The sequence below is a fragment of the Amblyomma maculatum genome, chromosome 4, assembly GCF_055883805.1.
Source record: "Amblyomma maculatum isolate TAMU_Amacu chromosome 4, ASM5588380v1, whole genome shotgun sequence".
Classification (NCBI taxonomy): Eukaryota; Metazoa; Arthropoda; class Arachnida; order Ixodida; family Ixodidae; genus Amblyomma; species Amblyomma maculatum.
Genome location: NC_139347.1, coordinates 39,062,398 through 39,084,142, shown reverse-complemented (window position 1 = coordinate 39,084,142; position 21,745 = coordinate 39,062,398). Strand labels below are relative to the sequence as shown.

Sequence of the window (21,745 nt, the reverse complement as noted above, 5' to 3'; positions counted from 1 at the left end):
GAAGCGCATACAAGAGGGGCATGCGCTTTTATTTTATTTTTATTTTTAGAGGAAAAGCGCGGATTGGAGAAGGAGGGGTAGAAAAGCATTTTTTTTTTCTTAGGAGTTAGAGGGGGGGTACCATTCCACCTGCTTCTAAATCCACCATCACTTAATTCTCGGAGAACAACATTGATTTTTTTTCTTCCCTTCATTTTATGTATGGTGGAAAAGATAGAGCGGCAGGGCACCAAATGTGCTTCTGGGGTAATTTTTTTTTAATAATTAGAACTTTTGCATAATTTGAATTGATGCTCAAATGAACTAAATACAAACTCACGTGCCTTTTTTTGTGAATTTTGTTTATTTCCACTCCTGTAATAGCCTGCATAGGCTAACAGTATTAATGAATGAATGAATGAATGAATGAATGAATGAATGAATGAATGAATGAATGAATGAATGAATGAATGAATGAATGAATAAATGAATGAATGAAATAATACGCGCGATAATACGAATGCATGAGCGTATCCGCAACATACAGATGCACAACATAACCACTGCATGTTGTCAGTAAAAGTACGAAATAATTACATTGCTCTTCTTTTATGTTTTTTTTTTCTTTTTGCATATTGCACAGCATATGTGACCACTTCAAGAAACGTGCACAAAGTATTCACTCGGCAGCAGGCTTTTATTTCATGGCAATGTCAGCAAGGAAGTTGTTTTTCATGTTGATGGCTACAGGGCTCGTGTGTTGAAAGGGCAAAGCTTGAAATAGCAGGCTTCTGAAAAGGGAAAAAAAATACATTGTAAAAAAAAACAATAAAAAAGCGCTATACTCCGAAATGCACAATGCAATAAAGAAAGTAAATATAGCACTTGGACTAGTGCTGTTCGCCGTGGTAACGCTGCCACGTTTTTCAGCGCGCTACACTGTTCAAATCGTTCAGCTGTGCGATACTGACGAGCTCCAATCGCTGCACGGTAAAAAGCAGCAATGTGAAGCTCGCCTCCCTAGTTTTCAACGGAGCGCCGTGTCTACTCATGCTTTAAGCTGAAAATGCCTTATCGAAGTGGTCGTGCTGAGTCCACTCGAAGCTTTTTTTTTTTTTTTTTTTTTTTTTTTTTTTTTTTTTTTTTTTTTTTTACATTCTTGTAGCAGCAGCGTCGGCCATCTGAACCTAAAAACGAAGCTCCTCATAGGGGCCGTTGTACGGGGCTGAGGAAGAGCTTAAAGTAAGCTCATGGGTGCACCATCTTCATAATACCTAGATACCTAGGGTGCGGCAATTAGCAATAGTATTGCGTTCATAAGGAAGGTGGAATACTGGATCCTACCAGATGCCGCCCAACATTCGGCAGTCGCCAGTGAAACGCCAAAATGGGCCTGTCACTCTAGACCTTTGCTCCATATAATGCGAATAAATTTTTCCCGATTGATGTTCTAAATTAGTAAGCTTAGATTCACTAATTTAGTGCGAAAGCATTCATATGCTCACCACCGTCCAAGTATCTCGTCCTGTCTTGTTTGTACCGTCGCTTTGATTGGCTAAGATGTTTCATGAGGTTACAACCACTTGGCCTCGCACGAGTAATTTAAACTCCGTCGCCGTGTGCTGTACTATGTCAGTGCACGCGAAGAACACCTGGTGGTCGAAATTTCCGAAGCCTTCCACTACAGCGTCTCTCTCATAGCCTGGTGGACTTTAAACCCCGTAAACCAAACCAAACCATCAGACTAAGTCCGATATAGCGGCTCCGACGCTTGAGTCTCCCTGGCGGGTTTTTCAAGTACGCCAGCCAACATAGAGAGTGATGGAGCCAACAACACTGCGTAATGACTGACAATGACCTCGTACTTCCACATTGAAAAAAAAAAAAAAAAAAAAAAAAACACTTTTATTGCATCAGAGCGGATTTAAATCAGTCGGGTTCAAAATCTGGTACTACAAGTTAGCTCAGTAGCCGAGCGTATTAAGCACTGATCCGCCAGGCGGGTGCTTTCGTTGGTTACAATCAGGTTTAAATACTGTAAGGAATACGCCATTTCACGTGGCGGTTCTCGGATGACGCGACAGATCAATGGCCTCCGCGATCAAGCGTGCCGTTACATCGGAGCTGATGTTGAAGGCCGCGGTTAAACCTTCGCTATTTGACGCGGCGGCTCCTAGATGGCGCCACATGTAGAGGGCTAGGTGCGCAAACGTGGAGAGACATGATTTCAACTTAGTGGCGCGATCTACTGCAGTTGCTGTGTTTTTCTTTCTTTTCTTTTTCTTTTGTATAGAAATGCACGCCTGTCTAAAGTGCCCAGGCAAGCTTATCACGGGGGGCAGTGCACCCTAGGCAGATTTTGAAAACAACCGCTGCACCGGCCTCCAGTTTTGTCAAATCGCGTGGTCTCTTCACTTTCGCGTTGCACCTCATAGCTGAAACTGCAGCTTCCTGTGTTTCCGCTCTATAATCAGATTAGCAGAAATAACCGCTGCCATTTTTCTTTCTTCTTGTATTACTTCTTATTATTCATCGGCACAGTCAACGTATACGCAGCGACATAAGCCGGGGACCGTCTCCGTCTCACTCGTGATTTTAAGGTTCGTTCGAAACAAACAGTTCCAAAGAAGGGAACAGGCGATTAATGTCCGCGTTGCGATGCATTAACGAACCCAACAAGGCGCGCACACGAATGTGCCCTTGCTGCAAAGCAAGCGTTGCACTGCAGCTGAGTATACCCACTTCCGCGCAGCTTGCCCCTCCGTGACTCGTCCTGCGAGTCCAGGGCCACGCCCCCGTCGTCGTCCCCCTCGACGCTGTACGCGGCCGCGTGCGGGGGCCTCTGGCGCGAGCGGAGTTGCAGGGAATCCAGTGCGCCCTGGCGAGGCATCAGCGACAGCAGCGGCCACGACTGCAGCTGCGCGTTGCTCATGCTGCTGCCCTGCACACAGCGCAGTTGAAGGGGCATTTAGCGGCCCATGTACACTGCACTAGGGGCCGCAACGAGCGCGTTACAGCAGCAGAGCGTGCAACAACGCTAGAAAATTATATGGCATGCAAGATCGACAACTATTTATTTACTTACTCATTGTCGCATACTACAGCCTGACATGGGGCTATACGAAAGGAAGGTGCAAGCACGTAATATGAAAACATCAGGTGTAACAAATATTTGTCACCGTATTTGTGCCTTTGAGCTGAGAACTATGTCCTTAAATCTAGAATACCAACTAGCCCAACAGCTAACTGTACTGAAATATCTGTTGAACGGCAGAGCGCATGTAGGGAGTTTCAAATATCTATAGTACGCGAAAACAAATAAACCCACCAATGCGAAAGTTAAGAGCTGAAATGTTTAATTCATGACAGCATATGCTGATTGCTTTGAAATTTTTAATGATCGTGTTTACACAATTGTATCAAGAGATTTTTTTTTTTTTTCGTGAAATCACATCGACAGCGCACTTCGCGATGTATTCGGAACCAAGATCTAAATTTTACACTTTTTTTTTTTTGTCGCTATTTGTAAAGTTAGCTCTACCACTAGACTCTCACGTTGCGAGGAGAAACAAACTTTGTTGTAATCTCTGGGCCGCCAAACGAGGAGAGGACAAAAAAAAAAAAAACAAGAAAAAAAAAGAACGGCCGTGAGGAAAGACCGGAAGGTGGCACAGCGCAGCAACGGACGACTGCGCTGTGGCCGAAGCAAGGTCCACAACGACAACGGCCACGTGATGCTTCACATCGTGTTAGATCACATCAGTGCAAGTTAAAGTTACTACGGGTTATGTTCATGAGCCCCAGTATATGTAATACTAGGTTAAAAGTATATATCCATCCCATCCCTCCAAGTAACCCGGTCCGGTGAGAGCTGCATCAATTTCATTTTTACAAACATCCTAATCGCCCCACCGGGGTAGTGCTAGTGGTAAGACGCCCGACTACTGTGCCGGAGTTCCCGGTTTCGAACCCGACCACGGCGGCTGCGTTACGATGGAGGCGAAGCGAAGTGGCGTCCGTGTGCTGTGCGATGTCAGCGCCTATCCCAGCCCCATCAGGGAAGTAGAGACTCCCCTGATGGGGCTGGGACATGTAGGTCACTGCCGCTTGCGGCGTGGGCTTGCCTGCCACCGAATTTTTATCTGTTGTAGGCCGTCATTGCACCCGCCACCGCTTCGGTGGTGGACGACGGCTGTTGTTGCGGCGCGCGTCTTTCTCTCCGTCTTCCTTTTCTTTCATCTGTATTTTCTCTTCTGTCTGCACGAGGCGGCGGAGGTGGCTCAGCTGCAGAGCCAGTAGCAGGCCCGTGCATTTTCTTTTCCTTCTTCCTACAGCCACAAAAACAACAACGATGTCAGCGCACGTTAAAGATCCCCAGGTGGTCGAAATTACTCCGCAGCCCTCCACTACTGCTCCCCTTTCTTTCTTTCTTTCTTTCTTTCTTTCTTTCTTTCTTTCTTTCTTTCTTTCTTTCTTTCTTTCTTTCTTTCTTTCTTTCTTTCTTCCTTTCTTTCTTTCTTTCTTTCTTTCCACTTTCACTCCCACCTTCATCCCTTCCCTTACGGCGCGGTTCAGGTGTCCACAGAGCAAGTGTGACAGATACTGCGCCTTTCCCTTCCTGTGAACCAATTATTATTATTATTATATGCGAAGCGCGTAACAATCACAGGGCTGCCTTAAGATAACAACACAAAAGAAGTCAAGCTTGACTCCTATATGAGGTTAAAATGGATACACTACTCCCCTGATGGGGCTGGGACAGGTAAGTCACCGCCGCTTGCGGTCGGGGCTAGCCTGCCACAGAATTTTTATCTGTTGTAGGCCGTCATTGCACTCTCCACCGTTTCGGTGGTGGACGATGGCTGTTGTTGCGGTGCGCGTCTTTCTCTCCCTCTTCCTTTTCTTTCTTCTCTATTTTCTCTTCTGTCCGCACGAGGCAGCGGAGGTGGCTCAGCTACAGAGCCAGTAGCAGGCCCGTGCATTTTATTTTCCTTCTTCCTACAGCCACAACAACAACAACCCAACATACCATCAGAAATGCCCCAGACGCGACGATTTTGCCGTTTTTACAGGGGTACTCTAAGCAACTGTCAATTATCTGCACGGCGCCATCTTCCAACGATTTATGTTGCCAGGTTGAAACCTTGTTCATCGGCCAGATTTAGCAAGCAAAAGCCGTCTAGCAACCATCAAACAGCTTGATGATGGCAACCAACCACGCGGTCATCACTCGAATGCATTGGCTGAACGGACAGCTTTCCCTCTAGAGTGTGTGTATTAACTCTATGCTCAAAATACGTCTTCATTGAAATTAATAATCAGCTCATCATTGCACCTCCATTCCCTTTAAGCTCAACTAAGCTGGTTTTTTTTTTTTTCCCCTCTCTTTACATTCCTCTCTCTCTAGCGCGCGCTTCCTCGTTTTTGTGCTCGCGCGTCTAAAGCAGTGGCGTGTGCAAATGATGCACTTCTTTCTTTCTCCGCTGTCAGGTGCGGCGTTCGCAGGATTTCGCGCATTTCACGCGCGCACGCACCGTGCGCCGTGTGTGGCACGTCAAGGGAAACGCCCTTTCCTCCTCCTCCGCCTTCTCTTCCCATATTCATCGCTGCGCTCTCGCTCCATCTACGCGCGATCCTCCACTCTCCCAGTTCCAAACGACCGGCGATCTCCCCTGGAGTTCGCAACGAGCTGAGTCCTTCGCTCTCCTGGCTTCTCCGTGCCAAAGTAAACTGCGAGGAATATGGGCCATTACCTTCGGCCAGATGGACGCGAGCCCCACCTCGTGACTGCGTCCATTTCTCTCTCTCTATCTCCTTTCCGAAACGTACCGAATAGCCGTAGGCTGTTGTTATCTGGGTCTCGTATGCATACGTCTCCGGACCAGGTCGTCTGCTACTCCGTCTGTCTGAGGTCCAGCTTGTCAAGAACGTCCCGACCGAGGAGTGGCAGAAATGAACGCTCCTCTCTCTCTCTCTCTCTCTCTCTCTCTCTCTCTAAATGGCACCGATTAGGGACAGCGCCATAGAACCGCAACAAATTTGCTGACATCTTGTACTGCTTGTGATGAAGACCACACAATCATTCCTTGTTGGCTGTAGGAAATAAATGAATTCAATTATAGCGATGTTTTCTTCAACTGCTAATGGGCGCGGAAAGTCATTCTCAGCAAAACACGTTAGGTTTGCTTAGACTGGGTCATTTCATTGCAAATGCGCCTTTTGACTTCTGCAGCAATAAATTAACAGTGCGCCTACGTGTATGGACGTTGGTCGCACCATGTTTAATGAATAGCGACGGTTGGTTACCCGCCACTTACACAAATGCTTCACGAGTTCTGGTCGGCGCTGATGGTTCACGCGCATGACGTCAAGTTATGAAACTCTCCGTATGGTCCTTACATTGATCCTCACACCGTCGAGACACTTCCTGTGATCACCTGTTTTCAGGACTTCACCAAGCCCCCTAAACGTCTTCAGCTGTATACCGATCATCACCATCATCATCACCATCATCATCATCATCATCAGCCTGATTATACCCACTGCAGGGCGAAGGCCTCTCCCATATTTCTCCACTTAACCCGGTTCTATGCAAGCTGCATCCACTTGACCCCTGCGAACCAGCCCCCCGATACCCCGATACCAGTCATCAAAAGGAAGTTCGCACGTGCTTGCTGCCTTGAGCCAGTTCTGTTTGTGTTCGTAGCACTTGAGAATGCTTACCGAAGACAAACACTTGTCTATGTGCTATAAGGGTTCTCAGCTGTGTTGTCCATTCTTATTACCGGCAGTCATTATTGTTGACAATTCTTTCTCGTTCTTTCTTATTTAACAAGGCGCCGTAAGCTGGACGCAGCGCAACATTTGCGTGAAGAACTTTTACATTTACGTGAAGAGCCTTTACATTTACTTGAAAAACCTTTGGCTCTATAGGGCCTGGCTGGAGTTGAACTAGGCTTTATTTATTTAAATAACTGGACCGTTTTCTGAACGCTTCCATTTATTAACCTCAATTCATCTAGTACCTGTTATTTATTCGGCCCTTGCACCGCAAGCACGTCCTGCGGCTTGCAAAAAAAAAAAAGGAAAAAAAAAAGGTTTCTCCTCAGTGACAATACGGAAAGGCAGGCCGAAAAAAATTCAAAATACGAAAGAATAATGGGCAATGGTTAAGATGGCTGACTACTGCGCCGGAGTACCCGGATTCGAACCCGACCGTCGGTGGCTGCCTTTCGATGGAGGCGAAACGGAGAGACGCCCATGCGCTGTACGATGTCACTGTTGTTGTTGCGACTGTAGGAAGAAGGAAAAGAAAATGCACGGACCTGCTACTAGCTCTGTAGCTGAGCCATATCCGCTGCCTCTTGCGGACAGAGGAGAAAATAAGGAAAAGAGGGAGAGAGAAAGACGCGCATCGCAACAGCCATCGCATCGCCCCCGAAGCGGTGGAGGGTGCAATGACGGCCTACAACAGGTACAACCGCCGGTGGCAGATGGTCCCCGCCACGAGCGGCGGGACCTACCAGTCCCAGCCCCGTAGGGCCAAGAGCGCCCCCCCCCCCCCTCCCCTTCCCCCGTCGTGTTTAGTGCATGTTGGGATTATTTGGAAACTGGATAATAGTTCCTCCGACGGTGCGGAAGGAAGGAAAAACTTTATTTAGCCATATATTATTTTCGCGGTTTTTGGGACGTCATCAGAGATGTCTGCTTGTTGCATCCACAAGAGTCTTCTCCGTCGACCTCGTCCACTTCTACACAATGGTCGGTTACCCTCAGTCCAGGGCTCCGCTGGCTACTGCCGCCCGTTGAGCTCGCTGTACCAGACCTTGCTGGTCGTCGCAGCGGTCGCTGAACAGAGTCTCCCATTGCTCCGCACTCGGGTTTCGAATTTTGGGGATCACGTCTATGTTTTGACAGGCCCATGTGATGTGATACAGTGTAGGTTTTTCATCGCACCACAGACATCTGGTGCATTTTGTTTAGTGTGTGTAGGTTTGGGTATGAACCCGTCTGTAATTGTCTCCAAATGACAGCTTCCTCTCTGTTGAGAGAACTGTGCGGTGGGGGATATCGCATTCTTCTGCCTCTATAGTTTTCTAGTATGGCCGAGTATGCCTTGGGTGCTGGGAAAAGTTCCGCGGATTCGTCGGATGCTCGGAAAGTAGTGTATGCTCGAGCTATCCTGTCGGCCTCTTGGTTCCCTGCCACCCTTATGTGCCCAGGTACCCACATAATTTTGAATCTGGTTTTGTTTTCTTCGTGGTTTTTAATTCTGTCGCTCGCTTCGAGGAGTATACGGAGCGCGTGATGACCTATCCTACCATTCATGTAATTTCGACAGGCTGTTTGAGACTCCGTGAGTATCGTTAGCGACCGCCCGGTTCTATCGCCCTCCACCACCGCTAGAGCAACTGCTACTTCCTCGGCCTCTGCTACTGTGTAGTGTCGCATGGAGGCGCTGGTCACTTCGCATAGAGACGAATCGACCACCGTGGCCACTGCAATTTTGTTGTGTCCTCCTCTCGAGGACGCGTGTGCATACATGGTCGTGTCTTGAGGAGCGTATGTTTTTTGAATGAATTCGGCGAAAAAACAAGAGGCGACACAGGCTTCTATGCAAATGAAGAAAGAGAAGTGAAAGAAAGGTTTTCCATTTTCTACGGGGCTACGAAGGAATTTGGACCACCTGGGGATCTTTAACAGATCACGTTCAAGATTTCCAGGAGGTCTAAATTACTAAAGAGGAGCCCTCCACTACGGCTCCTCTTTCTCTCTTTCTACGTTCACCTCCACCTTGTATTCTCCTTGCGCTGGACCCTAGGCGCATATACATCACAAGCTCAGCACGCTAACCACTCGGCCACGCCGAGCACCTTGTATTCTCCTTGCGATCGCCCCGCCGGGGTGGCGCAGTGGTAAGACGCCCGACTACTGTGCCGGAGTTCCCGGGTTCGAACCCGACCTCGGCGGCTGCGTTTCGATGGAGGCGAAACGAAGTGGCGCCCGTGTGCTGTGCGATGTCAGCGCACGTTAAAGATCCCCAGGTGGTCGAAATTACTCCGTAGCCCTCCACTACGGCTCTGCTTTCTCTCTTTCCACTTTCACTCCCACCTTCCTCCCTTCCTTTACGGCGCGGTTCAGGTGTCCACAGAGCAAGTGTGACAGTTACTGCGCCTTTCCCTTCCTGTGAACTAACCAACCAACTGTCTCCTTCCGGCGCGGTACAGGTGTCCGCAGAAAAAAAAAAGTGTGTCAGATATCGCGCCTTTCCTTTCCTCTAAACCAATTTAAATTTAAAGAAGAATAGCCACCGTTACACGCGCCCCGGAAGCTGAGCAAGCACGGTTTCCGACCAGCAGATACACATACGTCAGCCAAAACAAATTAAGAAATCGAACAACTCCGATCACGACACCCAAGCAGGCAAGGTCACTATATTAGCAGCCCCACCAGGCCTTCGAGACCAGAAGAAGGAAGGGGCCAGTTCCTCACTTGCGCCGGCTGCAACCACCGACGCATAGAAAGAGAGAGAGATAAAAAAAGAAAACCTTTCTTGCACTTCTCTTTCTTCCTCTGCATAAAACCCTGTACCACCTCTTGTTTTCTTTTCTTTTTTCTTTCTCCTCACCGTCGGAGGAGCCATTATCCAGTTTCCAAATAAGCCCAATGGAACCGATAGCGAAGCATCACGCTTCACTGGAGCAACTCCCGCGTGCTCGCTGCGCGGCGCTTCATTTGCGTACTTATCTCCGGCGCGCGGCGCGCACCTCACGCGCCAGGCGCCGACGCGTGCTGCCGCCACCGCCGCTGGTGGTGCATAGCGCGCGCAGGGAACGGCGCTGCAACGTGCCGCCGCAGAAGCAGCAACAGCAATTGCTGCGTGCCGCGCCAGAACAAGCCGTTGTTTCCCGCAACTGGCAGTGGTGTTGGTGCGCACACTGTGCCGCTATGGACACCAGGCGGCTGCGGTCAGTTGGCTGGACCTGCGGGTTGTGCGTGTGTGTGCAGCTCACCGTTTACTCGTGCGTGCTATCTCTCTCCCCTCTTGTATAACGGGTCTTCCCCCGAGGCGTGCCGCAATGCGCGCGTATATGGTTGCGCGCGAGCGCGGGCCGCCGTGATCCGCGGCTGGCCCCTGCAGCGCGAGGGATTTTTACGCCTCTTCGTCTTAACTGCTCACCGCACGTCGTGTACAGAGATAACGGCCAGCAGATCGAGAGCCCCGATAAGCTACGTGCCCTTCACGGAGAAGAGCTGCGCTCCTCTGCTCCTTCCTTCCTTTACCTGCACTTTTGACGCGCGCGAACGTGCTTTATTTTTTACGACCGCGGCCGTTTTTTATGGAGGTGTCACCGCCGCTGGACACGCTCGCGGAGTGCTGTATTTATTTATAGTGCTTCACGGTTGGAGAGATGACGAGTCGCGCTCCGGTAGCTCCATGTTGTCGCCTTCAGGCAAAAGCGCTCTTTTATTTTCTTTTTTTGGTGAAAATGCTGCAGACCTCTCTGTGACTGAAGCCTTACTGAATATACATTCCACTGCATTCAAACGTATACGGACACGTTTAGATTCGTTCACACGTATTTGGTACACACTTATGCTTTGTTTGGTTAGCAAAGCGAGTCGGACTATGAAAGAAACCGTTGGGGGGGGGGGGGGGGGGGGGGCTTCGGGGCTGAACCGCGCCGTAAGGGAAGAGAGGAAGGTGGGAATGAAAGTGGAGAGAGAGGAAGAGGAGCCGTAGTGGAGGGCTCCGGAACATTTCGACCACCTGGGGATCAACGCGCTCTCCCTCGAGACTGGCCGTGGCCATGGTTACTGTAGCCATGGTTTCTTTCGAGCGCGTCGCCCTCTCCCAATGCGACGCCACTCTTACCCATCACGCCGCTGCCCTCTCCCATGACGTGACGTGTTGCTAGGATGCAACATGACAGAGGCGGCGGTCTCCATGGCAACCGCGTCGCTTAGACATCTCCATGAGCATATCGTTTTCTGTAATATTTTATTGGAAATTATGTCTTCATCATCTTTTTTGCTTAACTGATACTAAATAATCCCTTTTTACTTGATTTCAAACCTTTATTTTTCTTGTTTGTGCTTTTGATGTCAAGATTATGATGACTTCCGCTCAGGTACGACGTCGCTACCGATTTGCACGTCCCTACGATATATACGTGTCCACGCTATTTGAACGTCTAACTGACGTTTTTGTCTTTAAGTAATTGCCTGATCTCTGCGCTTCAAGCAAATTTGATATCTAGGAAGATTTTTCCATCCTCTACGTCATAGAATGCCATGTTTGCTCCTAGCTCTTCACTGAACGACACAATCAGGTTAACTTCTGATGACACGATGCTTTCGCGTTAATAAGACAGACGAAGTACGCTGCGAGAATTCCACACGCTTGTTTACGTAAGCAAGCGAGCGCTTTAAATGCGGAATGAATTACAGAAACCGGCCTATTCTAGCTCCGCCGGGGTGGTGCAGTGGTAAGACGCCCGACTACTGCGCCGGAGTACCCGGGTTCGAACCCGACCGCGGCGGCTGTGTTTCGATGGAGGCGAAACGAAGAGGCGTCCGTGTGCTGTGCGATGTCAGCGCACGTTAAAGAACCCCAGGTGGTCGAAAATCCGGAGTCCTCCCCTACGGCGTCTCTCATAGCCCGAGTCGCTTTGGGACGTTGAACCCCCCTACTGAAAAAATTGTATGAGACAATAACCTCAAATTTTCTCGCACAATCCCACTCAATTCACATAAGAAATCACATACAAGTCGCATATAATTGCATAAGATCTCAGTTTCTCGTAGATTATCATAAATTATGTACGACATTTTATAAAAATGATGTGCACCGTATGAGAGTCTATGCGATTAGATGAGATTTTATGAGGTTATTGCCCCGTAGAACTTTTGGTTTTTCAGAAGGGAAACCAAACCATATCTGTAATTAGTACTTCTCCAAACTTTGCCAACTCTCGCCTTTGGTGCCAGTGATATAAGGATACATAAACAGACAATTGTCGAAAGAACAAAAAGGAACAGGGAGGAAAGACCCGGAGCGTATAATTTCTTCGCTCGCTGAAAATCGGGCCTCTCCGAATGGCACACATGCATACATAAAGGAGCTAAGCGATCAGTCAGAGGAGCTTGAAACTCTCCGAGTTAGAACGTCCTAATGAAAATGAATGAGGTAAAACACTTAACAATGCGTGCGCAGGGGCAGAGAACCTTTAAAGAGAAATACAGTGCAGGAAAGCATACAACAAATATACAGATAAGATAAGAAGCGTAATGTTAGCGGATTCAGCACTCCCGTATTATTATTTTTTTTTTTTTGTCTTGGCCACCTATCTTCCCATTTCGAGCATGCGGGAAAAAATTAGCTGTGGTTTAGCTTGTGGTTAAACCTGGAGCTACGCGAGAGCAATCTGCATGGCTACGCTTAGCTTCGGCTTGAAAGCAAAGCCATGCTTTTGCACATAGTAATTTACTCTGTGGTTTCAGCTTTATTTATGCCATAGGGGGCATTTTTGACCACTAAAGTGCGATGAGGTGAAAGCCTCTATCGCTCGGTTGTCCGAAGCCCTCCACTACGGCACCGCTTACTGTTTTTACTTCCGCCACCTTTGTGATGACGCGATAGGATAAGTTACCAGCCAACACATAAAAAACTGATTGCTTTATAGGAAGGGAAAAGCGCGGTAACTGTCTCAATTGTTTTCTGTAGGCACCTTAACGGAAGGGGGGGGGGGGGGGCGTAAGGGAAGGGAGGAAGGTGGAAGTAAAAGTGGAGAGAAAGAGGAGCCGTAGTGGAGGGCTACGGAGTAATTTCGACCACCTGGGGATCTTTAACGTGCGCTGACATCGCACAGCGGACGGACTCCTCTTTGTTTCCAGCCGCCGAGGTCGGGTTCGAACCCGGGTACTCCGGCACGGACGCCTCTTTGTTTCGCCTCCATCGAAACGCAGCCGCCGAGGTAGGGTTCGAACTTGGGTATTCCAGCCAACACATAAAGCCCCACTTTAACCGAGCCGTTTGAACGTGCGTGCGTGGCCTAGGGATAACGTGAATTCCAATGTTTTGGCAGGATGGTTGTGATATCGTATGAAAGGAGAGCCCCGAGGTGGCAACTCCTGCCCGTGGCATAGGGGCAACGTGAATTCAAATGTCATTCTCGTCTTCGTCCTGTTTGTTCAACTGATTGATTTATAGGAAGGGAAAGACGCATACGTAGCAGTGACGTAGGCTCTGCGTCGTCCTTGTCACGTGATCCTCCACTTCCGACGTGTAAAGGTTGAGCCCGGTGCAAGTGATATCATAGAGGCGAGTGGCGCAATTGTTTAACCTTGGCTGGTGTTCGAATCGACACTTGGACAGTTCAAATTCTCACATCCGTCGTTTGGAACGGTTTGTGTACTCATAAAAAAAAAAAATACTTAGTATTTGGTATTTGAAGGACTGTAGACACCTCATTTTAGTTGTATGTTTCCTTCACCGTAACAATGTACAAAACATCATAACACACAGATCACAAAATGGCATTCGCCTGACTGATAAAATGTTCCAAATTTTGAATGTATGCTCTCATGTTGCTTCGGTTTCATCAAAAGAAAGATGTCTGTGACATGAGGCATACAAAAACAAAAATAACAGTGATATAACCGCTGATACGTCGATTGTTGTCATTCCGGCTTGTTAAGCAGGCAACTTAAGTGCTGTACTGCGTCCTATCTACGATTGCATTGCAGTTGTTTGACACGCCTCAGGTAACATAAACACATTTTAACATTTAAGAAACCGAAAAAGCATCACGAAAGAATTCAATCATAAATTGTTTAGCGGCCGTAAATGAATTCACCACAGAGTTACCTCTGTACTAATGCCTAACGCAATAATTAAAACGAGAGAAATTAGAATCAAAGGGCGCATTGAATCGCGAATCAAGGTAGTCATAGTTGAAGACGATTAAGTAAACGAAGATATTTGCAGTGATATTGTTAATGCAACATATGTGTAGGAGGGTCTTTGCGAGTATTGGAGTGAAATGTAAAAACTCTTCCTGGATCATATAATTTACAAATCATTTACAAATCTCAACCGCTCGCGCACCCCGTGACGTCAGCTGGGTGAGGTCTCTCATTGGGCGCGCCCCGCGGGCGGGACGGGCAATGGCTTGGTGAAGTGCCGCCACGACGGGTTTCCTTTATTTTTTCTTGCACGTCGCTGTCTTCTAAGTTGATGGGGAAGAAGGAGCATCACTTTTGATCGCTGACGTATTTGATGTTAGCAAAGCTAGCATAAGAATTCCTGCGCTGTGAGAATGGCTCATCAAATACTGGTTGCTCGCGTGCGTTCTCTAGTTTTAGTTATTGTTTCATGATCCCTTTAAGCCACTCTCGAGACGGCGCTAATATATCAAATGTCAAGCTTTGATGCAAACTACAAGAGCTCAACGTGCTGCTACGGAGCCCTCCACCAACATGTGTCCTCACAGTCGGGCTAATCCGAGATTCAGTACAGGGATCATGCACTGAAAGATACATCTCAATGATGTCACGGCCGGTCTCGAGGGAGAGCGCGTTTCTCTTCTCTTACGGCCTCTCCAATGGGATCTGTTTCCACCGCCCTCCGCGCCTCGGTGGGGTCGCCACCGCCCCACTGCTGCTCCTCCGCTACAGCCGTTCACGCGCAAGGGAAACGCGCGCTCTCTCTTCGCTCCGCCCGCATCGGTTGCAACCGGCAGGTCCTGATGTTTCACCCCTTATGGCTTATAGGAAGAAGCCGTAGGAAGAAGAGTAAGGAACAAAAATTTACGCATACAGTTAAAATTTCAGTTGTCCAGTGAAGTGGGCTGTTCTAGCTTCGTTTAAAACAAATCAGTAGGTTGAAAGACAGCAGATGTATACGTAGTCTCGCGACTGACGCACACGTAGACAGTCGTAGTCAGATTAATTCAGTGATAAAAAAAAAAACATTTAATCAAGGAAATGGGCATAAACAGATATGCATAATTGAAAAGAGCAGCAAGCAATAAAAAAAATGTCCTTCAAAGTTAACACATTGCACTCATTCATCAAAGCGGTACATGCGGCTAGAAAATTAGTCTCAAAATCTTTCTGGACGGTTTGTGCACATAAGGAGCTGGCCTTTCGTTCCTGTCTGTCACCTTCTTAGCATAATTGACAATAAGGATTCTGAGAAATTTCTCACATATTAAAGAAGCGGACCTTATTGCATGGCTATTGTCAATGCCTTCCAGGCAACTCAGCAAAGGTGAGTTCTCAAGTGCTGGCTGGATTAAGATTTCAAGGACTTCAAGGACATTTGTGTGTGGTAGGTGCACGACAGCTTTTTCAAAAAAAGACACAACCTTGTCCAAGAGAGCTACAAACTCTCTTTTTGGATAATGCAGTCCGCTAGAATCTTGTCCTCGCAGAATAGTGTACATGGGGCTGCTTCTTTCGCTGGTTTCAAGAAGGATAGCACAAGCGTCACACCCGAAGTCACTGATTAACTTCACAATGTATCCAGTGACGTAAGCTAAACCAGAATACGTGGCAGTGCGTAATGGGATGACAGGAGATACCATATCACTTCTTTCAGTTCCTCGGTTACTGATTGCGGCAGAACTGAAATGATTTCGTCGGTGTCGACACTAGGTGCCTAGGCGCGCAATACAGCGCGACATACAACTATAGTCACCTCTGAATAAATAGCACAGAGAAAAGCTTTTATATCCATTATTGGGGAGTGTCCCTCGACTAACACTGGCGAATGTGTAATAAGCAAAGCATTCTACCAAAATAATGGGGCAGCGATTGCTCTCTAAGGCAGGCATTACTGCACAGATAGTTACAAGGAACTATTAGTTCAAAAACATACTAGAAAAAGAAAGAGAATATTGCTAGGAATTAGTGCTTGAAATAGATTTCCTGTTTTTTTATGAAATAATCATATCATGTAAACATTTCATTAAACCAACGTTTATTTGCAAAATTAAAATAATGTTTATAATACAACATAAAACATTTGCTGGTCTATAAATTATAGCAAAATTGAAAACAAAACTTAAAAACGTTAACTCTGACGTTATACTACTAATACTTTATGTCATGTAAGCATTGTGCAACTTACCATTACATTTTTATAAAATTATTTTCATCTTCGGTGTTACCTCGATGGTTTCTCATCTAGCGCTGAAAGACGGTTTTGCCATTGTTGCTGTTATGTTTGCCTTGAAGAAGCTTCGATGTGATCACTGCTCATTCACTTTTTTTATTCATCTTCTTGTACAGGCTTCTTGTACAGATTAAAATGAACAAAAGTAGATACCGTGCCGCAATATATGTCATATGCTTGTCGAGCGTTTGCTGAGCGACAGTGTTTTTTAATATAAAGACTCCATTCACGTGTGTAGCACGCTGACAGGATGCCGCTGCAGCATCTACCTTCTGTAATCTTTCATTTAGGGGCTGCACTCACCACGAAACCCGCGGGCGACAGCGCGAAACCAGCCAAAAGCCACCCGCCGCCACTGAAGCAGATGCGGAGCGAACAGTGAGCAGGTCGCGCCCCTTGCGGCGGCGGAGAGCGTGACTCAAGGAGAAAAATTCGCATTGTTCACGCGGCGATTGAGAAGGCCGTAAGAAAGAGCGCGCGCTCTCTCCCTCGAGACCGGCCGTGATGATGTATACTCAGACAGATCGTAGTGTTGCGACCAGAAGATAAAGCTGCACAAGTATCGCTGCTGCTACTGCTGCTGGCGTGGTGAAATAGAAATGACAGCTGTTAAGAGGATCCAACCGAAAATCGTAGGCAAAAGCATGCAATTCTGCCTTCGATTCAGCTATGGGTTGCCTTGCAGGATTTGAAATTATGGGCTGTGAAAAAAAATTTCTATGTGACAAGGGGGAGAGGGCTGACGGGTGTAAGAGTAACTGAAAAGCGATAGTCAACTTTGGTAGTAATGACAGTGAAAAAAAGTCGTTATACTTAAGGGGATAAGGGATGCCTCCAGACAAACAAGTTAAATATTGTACCCCCTCCTTCGCTCCCCCCCCCTCCCCTCCTCCTCTTCGCCCCCGGTCGGGCGTAGAAGGAAACTATACTAGATTGAGCTAGTTAGGCTGGCTATCAGGGAGGTTGAAGACTAACAGATCACAAACCTTAAGTTGTATCCATATTTGTCCAATGAGCTTAAGTTATCCCCACTGAAGTGACGAGTAGTAATTTAATGCACAGACATTGCAAGTGTCGTGACTCGTAACTCGTCACCGATGTGTTTCCGTCATCCGTACTTTAATATGTTATCCATCGATTGATGCTGCCTAGAAACTCAATACTTCTGTAAAAGCAGATTCGAACGAAACGTATACGAAGCGCGTCCGAGCATATGCATGCATACAAGGCGAGAATGACACTAAGAAGAAGAAAAAAAGTCCGCGATGGGTAGTAACGCGATGAGGAGGAGGGGGGAGGAGCACTGTGCTATTTTTAGGGGCACCTTGAAAAATGGGTGTCAGGTAGCCTGAGTGTGCAAAATCAGGGCCAGTGCGGTCGGAGAAGAAAGAAAGCTATCCGGCACGAACAGCAGCAGAAACGCACCGCATGCAACGACGCCACCGCGGGCTTCTTGGTATGGTTTGCTCTCTCTGAGGAAGACGCGCAACCACGGGACCATGACGCTTGCTCGACCAATTACCTTCGGCTGAAGAAAGGAAGAAGACTGCTGCTGGCGACGAGAAGCTAGAGGACCAGCATGCTGGGCGCCAGGGGCTGAGTATCGCGACCAGCTACTCTTCCTAGGCCACACTCCCACATCCTTGGCACAGTCAAACAGCACGCGAACGTTGAGCGGACGATTACAAAGTGGTGACGACGCCGAGATGCTATAAACATCACGAAAAAGTCGCTTTCTTTCCTCTATTTCTTTCAACGCATTGCCCTCCTCCGAGTGCCCGTGCGTGAGAAGGAAAGCGGCATGAGGAAGGAGGGGAGAGAATGGCTTATGCGCCGTAATAGGGACGTCGTCACGCACGCCCGTCACGGCTGTGTGATCCGTCGCACCGGTATCAAACGTGGGCGCGTTGTGCGAGGAGCCCCCCTTTCGCGAACGTCTCCGGTCGTGCTACGTTATGCTTACGTATACACACACATACAAAGCGGGCGAGCCCCGTTTGACCGTTGTCGGTTCCGTATATCGCGCCACGTTGAGAGGTCCGGGTTTGGAACCTTCCTCTGCTCCTTGATCGTTATCTAATAGCTGATAGACTATTCTGAAAATGTCTCTGCTATTTCGCTTTTAGACCCACTGTCGAAAAAAACTACAGAACTGTGTCAAATACGACAAAATATCCTGTAGTTATGTCGTAATCATCATATTTTTCTGTAGTTATGTAGTACTTTTCTGTAGTTCTGTAGTTTTTCTGTAATATATTTCTGTTCTCTGTAGTTCTGTAGCACTTTTCTGTTGTGACTACAGAAATTTTTGATGTTACTACGGAATGTTCTGTTGTGACAACAGGTTTCTCGACAAAAACCGCACAGAAATTCTGTCGTAACATCACAAAATTTTCTGTAGTTTTTTCCGACTGGGGAGTGTTAGCACTAAGTGCCTCGCGAGCGGAAAGGCTATCTTCCCTGAAGTCTAGATGCACTAATAAACTGAAATAACACTCTACGGCCGCGATTGGGTTTCGAGCCCGAGGGCGCGAACACACCCGCTTCGCTGGCCACTTCGCCATCACTGCTTTGCTTATCCTTCAACATGACATAACTATAGGCAAACTGTATTATAGCTGGCTCATATTGACGAAGCCTTAATTCCACGGGCACAAAAAGACAGGGACGTCAGAGAGAAAGAGAGACAGAGGACAAAACGTTAATCCCCAAGGCTCTCATAGAAGCTCCCTCACTTGAATCCTGGGAGGAAGTGCTGCGTAACGCGAGTCCCGATATACAATTGGGCGCCGTAAACCGCGCTGAAGAAGTCGCCGCAAGCCACCAGCTGATGGCCACTTGGCTAAGTCCACTAAGACTACTCCCGACAATAAATTTTTTTTTTTCTCTCTCTCTCTGAAACTATTTGTCCTATATGTATCTCTCAAGTCCTTTTCCTTTCTGCGCTTCAGGTTTTGTTAAAATGAGCAAACTCCACCAGCCAGCCCAAAAAACAGCCTCGATGAACAAGATAGGAAACTGTGTCAAATCAAAATCAATAGCTTGCACGCTGTGCGCTGGAGTTTAGGCTGCAGTGATGGCGCTGTGGACAACTAGTCCCCATTCGGAAGAAAGTTCGCTGAGAACTCTTTTTCTTGGTGAGGGGGCGCTTTTCTTCGTGCCGCCTAAAATTAATTAAAAGTAAATTTAACCCCCCATTTAACCCCGACAGCGCAATACAAGATTATCGAGGATGGAACAAAAGCAAAGTAACTTTCCTAGCACACGGGGGTTATTTGTCTTTTTTTTTTTCACTTAGTAAGTTCAAAAAGAAAAAAGAAAAACAAGAGCCGCAACCAGGCCATGCATAAGCTTCAAGACTATAGAGAGGAATTCCCGCGCGGCTGCGTTTCAATGGAGGCGAAACGAAGAGGCGTCCGTGTGCTGTGCGATGTCAGCGCACGTTAAAGATCCCCAGGTGGTCGAAATTACTCCTTAGCCCTCCACTACGGCTCCCCTTTCTCTCCATTAACTTTCACTCCCAACCTCCTCCCTTCCCTTACGGCGCGGTTCAGGTGTCCACAGAAACAAGTGTGACAGATACTGCGCCTTTCCCTTCCGGTGAACCAATTATATTCCCGCGCGGATGCATTCGGTGACGCGTCTGGTTCAAGGATTTCTGAAGACTGATGTTCGTTCTACCTGTCGGATGTGGATGCGGCTGCTGCCGCGGTTCTGAAGCGCCTGATTCGTGTAATTACTACCGTCATAATGCAGCAGGGGCTCTCGTTAGCATGTTAGGAAAATAAGGTCACTACAAAAATTTCGGCTAGCAAGGGATCGATGGCGCTACTCAACTTAATTTGGCGCTTGTCCCATGCCATCAGTTCCCGCTGTCACCTTGCTTACGTCCTACTGCTGACTTGGTTGGTTGGTTTGGGGGGTTTAACGTCCCAAAGCAACTCAGGCTATGCGAGACGCCGTAGTGGAGGACTCCGGAAATTTCGACCCCCTGGGGTTCTTTAACGTGCACTGACATCGCACAGAACACGGGCGCCTTGCTCTTCGCCTCCATCGAAAAGCGGCCGCCTAAGCTGGGATTCGATCCCGCGTCCTTAGGAACAGTAGCCGAGCGCCGTAACCACTGCACCACCCATACTCCTGACTTACAACTTGGTGTGCTGCTCTGGTGTTTAATGCCAAAGGGGCTGAGTTCATGCAGCGTAGCACTAAAACCCAGCTGTCCGGATATCGGGGCAGATACAGAGTGCGTTCTTCAGACAGGTAATATTCATGTGACAATGCCATTGCCTACCCTTTATTTCCCTTCCCTTCATCCCGAAGTGATCGATTTCACTCTGTATCGGCAGATGGCCAACAAACCTGAGAGGAGCAAGCCCTCGTTTTTGTCTTTTAACCTTCAATAAAGTTTTTCGGCCTCCTCTGAACCTCAAGGACACACGGCTGTTAATCGCAGTCCCCCTAACAACCATGCTGAAGACCACTCTGCGCATAGTGCTTTCACGGTCACGAAATCTGGCGGAATCTTGCATGATAGACACGTCGTGGTCACCGTTTCGAGCCTTGGACAGTTTTGATTTCGATGGTGCAGGATCTTTTCTTTTTCAGGTGATATGGCTCACATCCGCGCAGAAGGCGCTTAAAGCATGTTAGTCGCGTAGTTACCCGCATGATTGTATGTCTTCTTCAGTCTTCTGTGGACACGAACAATACAATTATGGAGCTTCTCTCTCTCTCTCCCTCCCTCCCTCTCTCTCTCTCTCTCTCTCATCATCATCATCCGGATAGGAAGCAAAGCGAGTGACTGCACAAATAAACTTGCACTCACCCTTCTCTCTATGCGTTCCAGTGCCGTTCCCCAGTCAGGAGACGCCACAGCCGCCGCCAGCGCCACCAGAGGGGCTAGCACCACCAGGACGGCCGATGAAGATCGCAGACGAGCCGACACCGAGACTCCACCCACCATGGTAGCCGCTAGTAGCAGCTAGGTTTGGGGCAAGTATACGTGCGCGGAACTATGCACACGGTTCCAGGCCGCGGTCTCTCCAACGTCTGGTTCTACGGCCTTTTATATTAGTGAGCCCCATCTTTTCTACACATGCGCGCGAATAGGTGCCCCCGCACAGGCAAATCACCTGTGTAAGCTGCGGTTCTAATCCGTATGATTGGTCGCCTCGTGGGAGATTGGCAATCTGCGCTCGAGCAAGGCTTAATTAACCGCAAAGCCGGCTTTGCCCTGAGCCACGGGAGTGCCTTCCTCTGCAGATAGGGGAGAGGGTACGAGCATTGTCTTATCGATACGCCGCCGAGCCGATTGGTCCCATAAATTGCAGCGTGAGACGACAGCCAGTGTTTGTCTTTTTTCGGGGCTGATTGGCTCCCCTGTCATACCTGCGCACGGTAGCAGCTTCCGTGCTCATCACGGTCCTCAGTAAAAAGATCTCACTCTTCTCTTTATTTAATGCCCCGGTCAGCAGATTTATGCGAGCTCTATACCTGGCGCCGTAGTGGGAGTCGTGTACGGATATTGGCATTCAGTATTTTTTTTTTTTACTCGGAAGCAAGGCTGTGCTATTGCTCTTTTTT

At 48.0% G+C, this 21,745-nt stretch overlaps 1 protein-coding gene across 1 annotated transcript; it reads right to left on the bottom strand.

Annotated features, from left to right (window-relative positions):
* Positions 1 to 723: 723 nt before the first annotated feature.
* Positions 724 to 21,125, bottom strand: LOC146190770 (uncharacterized). The gene is made up of 3 exons (XM_084599838.1): positions 20,988 to 21,125; positions 2,722 to 2,920; positions 724 to 770 (listed from the first exon to the last, which is right to left on the bottom strand). Exons 1-3 carry the CDS (start codon positions 21,123 to 21,125, stop codon positions 724 to 726), a joined length of 384 nt encoding a protein of 127 aa, XP_084455964.1.
* Positions 21,126 to 21,745: the final 620 nt, after the last annotated feature.

Excerpts from the sequence above, each read along its gene's own strand:
- LOC146190770 (XM_084599838.1), bottom strand. The coding sequence starts at position 21,125 with ATGGTGGGTGGAGTCTCGGTGTCGGCTCGTCTGCGATCTTCATCGGCC. Across the intron at positions 2,921-20,987 it reads TGGAACGCATAGAGAGAAGG|GGCAGCAGCATGAGCAACGC; the intron begins GTGAGTGCAAGT and ends CGCTGTGTGCAG. Across the intron at positions 771-2,721 it reads GAGGGGCAAGCTGCGCGGAA|AAGCCTGCTATTTCAAGCTT; the intron begins GTGGGTATACTC and ends TTCCCTTTTCAG.